Here is a 10,256-nt window from a genome sequence, read left to right as displayed (position 1 = left end):
AGGTGATGGTGGAGGAGGACTCTTGTAATAGTATGGAGGTTGTGGCTTAGGTGATGGTGGTGGAGGAGACTTGTAGTAGTATGGAGGGTGTGGCTTAGGTGATGGTGGAGGAGGACTCTTGTAATAGTATGGAGGTTGTGGCTTAGGTGATGGTGGTGGAGGAGACTTGTAGTAGTATGGAGGTTGTGGCTTAGGTGATGGTGGAGGAGGACTCTTGTAATAGTATGGAGGTTGTGGCTTAGGTGAAGGTGGTGGGGGAGACTTGTAGTAGTATGGAGTGGGTGGTTTGGGAGATGGTGGTGGAGGAGACTTGTAGTAGTATGGAGTGGGTGGTTTGGGTGATGGTGGAGGAGGACTCTTGTAATAGTATGGAGGTTGTGGCTTAGGGGATGGTGGCGGAGGAGACTTGTAGTAGTATGGAGGTTGTGGCTTAGGGGATGGCGGAGGAGGAGACTTGTAGTAGTATGGAGGTTGTGGCTTAGGTGATGGCGGAGGAGGAGACTTGTAGTAGTATGGGGGTTTTGGCTTAGGTGATGGGGGTGGTGGTGATTTATAGTAGTATGGGGTTGGGGGTTTAGGTGATGGTGGTGGTGGGGACTTGTAGTAGTATGGAGTTGGTGGCTTAGGTGATGGAGGAGGAGGAGACTTGTAGTAGTAAGGGGTTGGTGGCTTAGGTGATGGTGGTGGTGGTGACTTGTAAACATATGCCGGAGGCGGTGGTGACTTGTAGTAGTAAGCGGGTGGTGGCGGTGACTTGTAGTAGTACTTGGGTGGCGGTGGAGGCGGTGACTTGTACACATAAGTAGGCGTAGGAGGAGGCGGTGACTTGTAAACATAAGGAGGAGGATAGTGTGGCTTGCTCTTTTCACACTCCTTGTAAGGAGTCTTTGGTGCATAAGCAAATGGCTTAGCCGAGAGCACAACTTCATCGTCAGTCTTGGACTTCACTTTGAGTTTAGCACCCTTGTTGCCCCAATGTAGCTTAGTTGGGATGTTGCATGGTGAGCCCTTGGGTGCTGCGTGGAGCTTGGCCTTGCAAGCCTTAGCTCCATATTTGCCATAATCAAAGTCAGGGACAGCGATGCTGAATTTGCCATTGATCTTGGTTTTGCCATATGCCTTGATTTCCTTCTTGCCAGCCCAGCAAGTGACCTCAACAACAGCACCTGTGGTCCATAATAAAATAATAATTAATCAACCAATCATGTTGGTATTTATTGGAACTTTCTCTTTATGAGAACAGTCGCTTTAGGACAAACAAAAAAACTGTATCCTAATGGAGAAATTAACTAACCAATGATTTTGTTTTATTATATGAAGTGCTGGATTTCAATACCAAATCCCTACTTGAAAAGGACCATGTGGACCTTGGAGGACTCATCTGTTGGGTAACGAAAACTCCAAGTTGTTCTTATTGCTATATATTTAATTAAACCACGTTATATTTTATTTAATTAATAAAAAAACACAGGATTAGTTTGAAAACTCTTAGCAAAAATAATGTAAATTAATTATTATATCTCTTAATGCATATGCAACGCAAAACTAAAGCACCAACCATGTGAATTTAATCATTACACGTTGGGACCAGGTAGCAGATTTGAAAAACATCTCTTTCTTTCAAAGGAGGAAAAGGGACCAAGATTGATAAAACAAACAAGCACAGTGCTAGCTAGACACTAAAGCGAATAATAATTACAAAATATGCGGAGAAAATTAATTTTAAAGAAATATGTACCTTTGAGGTGCTTCTTGTCGTGGGACTTCACCGGATAACCCCAGTCGTAGCATCTGTAGCAGTAGACCTTTCCGACAACCTTCGTCACGAATGGGTGGTGATGTGGGTGGGGATGGTAAGGAGAAGGTGGTGGAGGAGAAGTGTAGTAGTATGGAGGTGGAAGAGCCTTGGGTGGTGGTGGAGATTTGTAGTAGTAAGGCGGTGGAAGAGCCTTGGGTGGTGGTGGAGATTTGTAGTAGTAAGGCGGTGGTGGAGATGAAGAAGGCGGCGGTGGAGACTTGTAGTAGTATGGAGTTGGTGGTTTAGGTGATGGTGGTGGTGGGGATTTGTAGTAGTATGGGGGTGGCTTAGGTGATGGTGGTGGTGGGGATTTGTAGTAGTATGGGGTTGGTGGTTTAGGTGATGGTGGTGGTGGGGATTTGTAGTAATATGGAGGCGGTGGGGATGGTGAGGGTGGAGGTGGGGACTTGTAGTAATATGGTGGGGGTTTGGAGTGCACTGGTGGTGGTGGGGACTTGTAGTAGTATGGTGGTGGTGGTGAGGGTGAAGGAGGTGGAGGAGATGTATAGTGGTAAGGTGGCGGCGGTGAAGGAGAAGGTGGTGGTGGAGACTTGTAGTGGTACGGAGGTAGTTCTTTTGGTGGAGGAGGTGGAGACTTGTACACATAAGGTGGTGGTGGTGAAGGAGAAGGCGGTGGGGGAGACTTGTACTCATAAGTCGGTGGTGGGGATGGTGACGGTGGTGGTGGTGACTTGTACACATAAGGCGGCGGTGGTGACGGTGACGGAGGTGGTGGAGACATGTAGACATATGGCGGTGGTGGAGAGTGAACAGGAGGTGGTGGTGAGCTATAAACATAAGGTGGTGGTGGGGGTGAAGAGTAGGGATAAGCATTTGCTTCCACTGAACCCACATTGCTTGAAACCACAACTAGTATAGCTGCTAAAGCCACTGCCATTTGAGGCCAAAGACGGCCCCAAGAGGAGCCGCCACCCATTGTCGTCATGGGTTTTGCTAGAGAGCTACTCGGCACCTCGGCTCAACGTCTCAAAATTTCACAAATTTTCTCTGGAAAATTGGGGATGAAGAGAGAAATTTTGGTCAAGGCTAGAGGAGCCTTGGATGGCTTTTCTGGTTTTTTTGGGGGAGGTGATGATTTGGTACATGCATGATATGGTGAGTTTTATAGTGACAGTGAGTCGTTGAGAGAGAGCTGTCAAAAAGGACTAGTTCTAATGGACTCTCTTAGATTAATACATCCAATGGGGTCACCCTAGCTGGCCTTACCTATTTAATTTCAATTGTTCAATTTTGTTTAATTAATTTTGGTTGATAATGCTAAAATATTAATACCGTCATGTCACTTTTTAATAATTCCACTTCTTGGGCTCCTTCTCTTGTCTATGAATTTTGAAACCAAAAAAACAAAAAAAGGAGAAAAAAACAATAGTGGACACTAGCTTTGAAACCCTATCAATGATGAATTGATGACGTGAGACTGGTCCTGGGTGGCACCTATTGCAGCCGTCGGATCAAATCCTCACTAAATCATCAATGTATTTGGTATTATAGTCAACCTTTCTGAAAGTTTTTAAAATCAGGAAATGTTGAGATCTGATTTGCCCCATCCAATTGTTGCTAGAAAATGCCATGTGAAGCTTCCATATCACATGCATGTATGTCAGTTTTTCTCCTCTTTTTTTTCAAATTCTTTGTTCTTGATTTGTATATTACTCTAATTAATTATGAACTTGTCTGAGCAAAAGAGATCAAAAAGCTAAAGCAAATCAAAAAGGCCAATAATGAAGAACCTAACCAAGTTGGTGGCAAGTTAAAAGCAAAAAACAAAAGCAAAACAAAAAGAATATTGCAAGTTCATGGCACCAAGCCCCAAACAACCCACCACCCCCCCCCCCCCCCCCCCCCCCCCCTCCCTCCCTCTTTTCTCATAGGTAAGAAGACATGAGAATTTGGTAATTTTTATTATTATTTTAAAATGTATATGATTTTGCGTGCTTAAGTTCGAATCTCCCTTCTCAGAATTTAATTTAGATTAGATTGCTTGTATATAAAAAAATGCATTTGATTTTTTACAATTATGCCAACAGCATGTGAAATTCAATCGAGTGGGTGAAATAAGCTTTTGCAGCTTTTGTAGGTGAAATAAGCTACAAACAAGAGTGTAAAAGAAAAAAAGAAAAAGAAAAAGAAAAAAGGGCTATATATACAAAGAGAATTATTGTGATTTTTGAGATGAATTTTTTCGTGCAAGAAATAATAATTCATGCTTCCTTCGAACATGAAAATAGATGCCCCCTACTGGCATGAAAATGACCTAGCTATGTTTTGCTGGACCACCCATAAAGGATTTTTCTTTGATGAACACATAGGATTTCTTGAAAATTTTCCTTTCTCTTTTTATTTTTATTTTTATTTTTTTCCCAAAATGGGCACTAGGGGTTTGGTTGACTTTACCTTTCTGTAATACCTATATCATCCATTAATGGACTATAGGTTAGAGATCAAATCACAGGCAAAATGGGAATTAAACAATTTAATATTCAAACATTCATCAAATTCCACCATAATTATATGGTCTATGATCACAGTGAATCATTTCTGGGGGGCGGTGGGTAATTAAAAATAGTGGTTAGACACATACCCAAGTGCACATGGTAGAAGAAACATACTAAAATCCAACAATTTCAATTTTATTTTTATTTTATTTTTTGCTTACAAGTCAGGCTTTTCAAGTATATTTCAAAAGATAAAACATACAATAAGCAAAGTCTTTGAATCATTATAAAAGACTGATTCGTATAGTGGTTTAGAATAATTACCTTCAAATTAATTTACTATAACTAGAATATTCCACGTCTTTTGCATGATATAAAATGAAAAACTAGTACAATGTCACTTTTGTTGGTACATTGTCCCCAATCAGTTCACTATAACTAGAAATACTTGTGGTCCAAAACCCCAATTAGGGTTAATTGAGTGTTCCAATGAGCATCAAGAAATTTTTATATAAGATTAAAACCTATCCCTTCACTCTTTTTGACTATTAAATGCCGTGTGTGATGAAACAACTCTAAAAAGTCTAAATAGAACAAATGTTGAAGATTGGGTTTGAGTTGTTGAGGCAAAGGAAATTAATAAATAAAATAGCAACCCTTCTTTTGATTGCTCTCATTGTGACTGTTTGGAAATGGAATATTAAGACCACAAGGAAAAAGGAGAGCCCCTACCAAATGGACCAACTGGTTATGATGTTGAAATCATAGAGTAAATGAGAGGCAAATATAAAGAAAGAGTTACCAATTTTGAGTAGCTGATTATGCTAAGATCTTTAAAGGACCACATCATGCATCCACCTGCTCTTGTTTCCAAAATCAGTTTAGGTGTGGAGGCACATATTGTATATTATTGGCAGAAACCAACATACACTAATGGTTTTATGTGCTTCATAGTTGGTTATACTATTACTACTAGATGATTTGAATTCACAGCTAGCTCTGTTAGTTATGGAATTAACACAACTGTATTTTTATACAATTATATCTTCAATCGTTGCGACCACGGTTCATTCGATGGTTAAAAATGTGTAAAAAGTTTGTAGGTTTTTTTCTAATTCATGAGTGGACCCATAAACGTATACCTAAGTATCTATTTGTATAAGGTAGTATTGTCTTAGCATATACTTGATACATATTTGTTTAATTCTAAACACTGGAGGCGAGACATGTAGGCTTGGAGTGGTCATGGCCCCTCCAACCAATATGTGATTCGTTCTAAATTTGAAGACTTTTTTAGTGTTTCATGGAACAATTTGCAAAACCCAAAAAATGAAGTTATTCATGTTGGCGTGACTTGTGGATATTGACTTACTTTCCTTACACACCAAGAATTCATATTATAATTGTAATTGATTTACTTTAATTCCTGATTTCCTACTGCAAATAGATTTAGGAATTTATTATTTACTTGCCCATTCAGGTTTCGTTGTATTATAAATATGACCTCCTACAAGGAGAAAAATACACAGAAAATTCCCACAAACAAATATTCTCTCATAGTTTTCATATTTTAGCAATTCACACTTTTGGCACATTTAAAATTTTTTTTTTTTGCTCCGCCTCTACTTCTAAGTATTTAATATGTTTGTTGTCCAAAATTACTATTTGCCTAAACAAAAATCTATGAAATTAATAGTTTATATTCACGATTGACGGTCTAACAACATAAACAATTTCTTTATGAAAAACGCATACAACTTTCATTATAGAAGAAGGAAATAGTAATACTATAGGCATTAACATACTTAACAAGTTTCTATTTTTAATTTACAAATTGACCAAGGAGCATATATAGCAATCAAGAAAGTTTTACACATGTCGAATATCCGAAGGTGTGGAAGTATAATCCAAATACCCTAATCTGACGCTTCAATCTCAAAAGCTTCTATTGCCTTTAGAATCTTTATCCAATAAAGAACTACACCTGGCACAATAACGACACCTGGCCAAATGCAAGATAATAATAATAATAAAAAACCAAAAAAGCCTTCAAGTCCTTCTCATTGATTATTTTTGTAATTAGCAATTTGTTAACGATAATTTAATAAGTTTTTGTTTTATGTCCTCTAGAAAAGGTCATGGATTCGAGTTCTAATATTCATGTAGTATGTGTCTAGTATATTATTGTCCATCTTAATAAAAAATATCTTAAAAAATAAAAAGAGAAGTACTTTAAAACAAAATCCAGCCTATCAAATTCGAACTAGCAAGTTAACGTTAAGTGAAACTCCAAAACCTTCAAATTGTGGTCCTCTCTCTCTCTCTCTCTCTCTCTCTACCGAGTGCTGTTGTGTTGTTGCTTGTCGAATTGAAAAGGGCCACCAAATTAAATTGAAATTAATTAATTTGGTGGATTGTGGTTGAAGCAACCTTAATTTATAATTTATTCCAATCAAACAAAAACAATTTAAGAAATTTTAATTATGTCCTCTATTCATATATATATATATATATATATATATATATATCAGTCCCGATCTCTTGGACCACAGGAGTCCAAGAGATTGTGGTCATCCACCGTTGGATATTAATCCAATGGTTCAAAATGATATATATAAATGCAATATGACATAAATGATTATTACTCGATTCAAGTCATAAATGAGTGAACCGTTGAATTTACATCCAACGGTGAGTGACCATAATATACAGTCCCGATCTCTTGGACCATAGGAGTCCAAGAGATTGTGGTCACTCACCGTTGAATATTAATCCAATGGTTCAAAATGATATATATAAATGCAATATGACATAAATGATTATTACCCGATTCAAGTCAACCATTGAATTTACATCCAACGGTGAGTGACCATAAATCTCTTGGACTACAGGGGTCCAAGAGATCAGGACTGTATATATATATATATATTTTATTTTTTTTTCCTTTCTTCATAAATTGAAAGAAATAATAATATTTAAATATTTGATTTCATGCGTGATCTGTCCAAACATGAAAAAGCACATACTGCTTCTTAAGACGCCTTCACACTCTAGTTCATGAACACGCAAGCAAAAATACGTAGCCAATATTCGTTTCGAAGCTTGATGCCCCTATTTTCCTCTTATTTAAATATTTTTTTGTCTTTTTGTTTGTAATTTATCATAATTCAGCTAAAGACTTTTCATTTACTTTATTATCATAGATCCCCACAATATTTTGATCAATCCAAAACGGATAATGAATAAGATACATTTGGAGGATTGCAAAAAGAGCTCAGGCTCTTGTAAAACTATCCTCTTTTTGGAATAATAGAGGACAAAAGAAGAAGAGGGGACTTGAGTATGGGGATAAGTTTTTTTTTTTTCTTTATAAACCTTGAGTAAAAAAAATTATATAAAACAAAAGATTTATCTCAATTCATCCACCCTTATACAGTTCAATACACAATTTTTATTTTTATTTTTTCATTTTTAAAACTGACGATAACTGTCATCATGACTGGCCGGTACTTTACCGGACTAGCATCCCAATAACCAAGGGCGGAACTATAAAATTTATAGTTTGGGGAGGCGGGGGCAAAACTTAAAGTTCTAATAGGAAATATTATGATGTTTAAAACACATAATAAAGCTTAGATGTTAAAACACCAAGAATGGCAAAAGGAACAAAAGATAGTATGATAACCACAATAAACAAGAAAATAGAGTAAAATTCTAGAGTTGCATGCATAAAACATAACAATATCAAAGTGTGCAAAAATTTGCAGGGCCAGAGCCATGTCAAGCCCACATATGGCTCCACTGCTGCCAACGACGAACAAGGAAGGGTGGTCATCTAAGAGAATTGACAACAACTGACCTTTTGGTGCAAGTGTAAATGGTAGCCAAATTAACCATGCCCAAGCTATGGCCATGGCAAAGGTTCAAAACTTATCTCTTTTGGTTTTGGGTGTTGTCTTTTAAAGTGAATTGAAATTTTATGCAAGATTAAAGTTGTAATAAAGGAGGATTAGGGTGAGCAAAATGAAGTGGCAGTAACACCATTCCTTAAAAAAATTGTTAGATAGGCTTTTCCAAGGAAGGTTCTTACTTCTCAGCATATATAATTAATACTCTAAGAAAATTCCCAAGTTGAATCTTCTGATAAACTTTGAAATTTGATGTTAGATCTCCATCACAATAATTTACATTTCGTTGGGCCATCGGTGTGAGGAATATTAATATATAACTATTTTCTGATGAGACTTGTCCCTTTCTTAACGTTACTCTGATCAAGTTTACATCTCTCTTAAAGTCATTATATATAGATATATAGTTTAAAATTTTAATTAATCCTGTTTAACATTTGCGTGCTGGCGTCTTATCATTAATGATCAAATCGAACCCTTTCATACGCCTCACATGAACAATAGTGAAGCTTTGAATAAAGCCAAATTATGTCTATAAATAGTGAGCTCTTGTGTGTTTAAAATATATAATGAACCCTTTGATCTACCATTCCCACCAATTAACTTCATGATTTTTTTTCTTTTAATGCAAGCGATAAACTACGAAAGAGAGGAGGTTTCTCACACACCCTACCAAGATGTCATAAGAATTCGAACCTAAGATCATTGGTCTGCAAGTCAAGACCCTTTTTGGACTAGAATCCGTTGGCATTAAGCCTCCTTTCCTAATTCTAATTTACTTTCTCCTCCACTTATCACCTAGCTTTTATTTTTAGAGAATTCAAGAATTTGTAATTAAGATGTTATGTTACTGAATGAGTTCAATTTTCTTTCATCTTATATTAAGGTTGACACCATGAACATAATTTATGGCTTGGCCCTGCACTGCATGCATAATATTATCTTAAGATCAAGATAGATATATATAATATTTAATGTTCAAATATACATGAATGTTGAATGAACAAAATTTAGTGGGGTTAAGCCCGATCGATATCTTATGGATCAATCTGCATGGATGGATCCTAAGCCCTTAATTAAGTCAACTCCACCCTTTGATTGGCAGAGCGGGCAAAAATAAAAGAGGAGAGAGAATAATAAAGGATTATGTCGATCGCATATCACCTATATGCCTTCACGTGGAAATATTTTTTAATTAATTTTGCAGCTCGAACTGGGTCAGTGGATATGTCAGTGTAATGTAACAGGTCGGGTGATTACTAAGACAGATTTGATGCTCATTTAATTTAATAGATTTGTGTTTTGGTTTTTTTTAGTAAAATAATAGTACTCTTGTGAAGTAAAATATATAAAATGCAAGGGATTTTTAGTTTAAGTAATTAATAGTAGTTATTTCTGCATCTGAGTTTGAATTCTTTGTTTTTCACTATCGCTTGTGTTAAAAAGAAAAAAGAAAAAAAAAGAGTGGTCTTTTTTAATGAAGGAAAACGATTTACCACGAAGTGATATTTGTTCATCCCCTTTCATTACACCTAAAATAATATGTCACCAAATTATTGGTTTCTGTTTCAAAAAACAAAACAGAAAGGTTACTGGTTTCCTTTTTTCCTTTCTCACCTAAACATCCAATCAAGCAAAAAGATTGCTTGTACCCTGATAAATAAATAAATAAAAGTCTTTATCGAAGAGGAAACAATTGTGGTGTTGTAAAGATAATCATCATGCGAACTAAGGCTAAGGAGGTAAAAGTTCTGCAAAGGTTTTCTATTTGTTGGAAGATGCTTATCCGGACACTGTATGCTATATATATATATAATCTATGATTCGTACGGACTAATTTCGTCTTTGTTAGGCTTGGAAAATGAGTGCTGTGGAGCGAATCAATTCACTAATAGCGGAGTCAGAAATTCTATCAAATAATCTCTAGATGAGATGTTAGTTACCGTAGAAATTTTGTGTCATAACTACACCCAAAAAAAAAAAAAAATACAAGATATTGAAGACCAAGAAAGTTAAGCGAGTATCTTTACACATATAGAGTTTAATCGTCAAGTTAATTAAGTAACCTATCATCCAACAAAACAAAAATAAATA

General features: G+C 36.6%; 1 protein-coding gene across 1 annotated transcript; it reads right to left on the bottom strand.

The window, feature by feature from the left end:
• LOC117615181 (extensin-2-like) lies at positions 1-3,014 on the bottom strand (the record flags this gene model as incomplete). Its single annotated transcript, XM_034344217.1, has 2 exons — positions 1,739-3,014; positions 1-1,166 (listed from the first exon to the last, which is right to left on the bottom strand). Coding segments are annotated over exons 1-2 (2,172 nt in total), but the record flags the coding sequence as incomplete, so codon positions are not given.
• Positions 3,015-10,256: the final 7,242 nt, after the last annotated feature.

The sequence above is a fragment of the Prunus dulcis genome, chromosome 1, assembly GCF_902201215.1.
Source record: "Prunus dulcis chromosome 1, ALMONDv2, whole genome shotgun sequence".
NCBI lineage: Eukaryota > Viridiplantae > Streptophyta > Magnoliopsida > Rosales > Rosaceae > Prunus > Prunus dulcis.
Note: the sequence above shows the minus strand (reverse complement) of the source record. Positions and strands in the feature narration are given on the sequence as shown.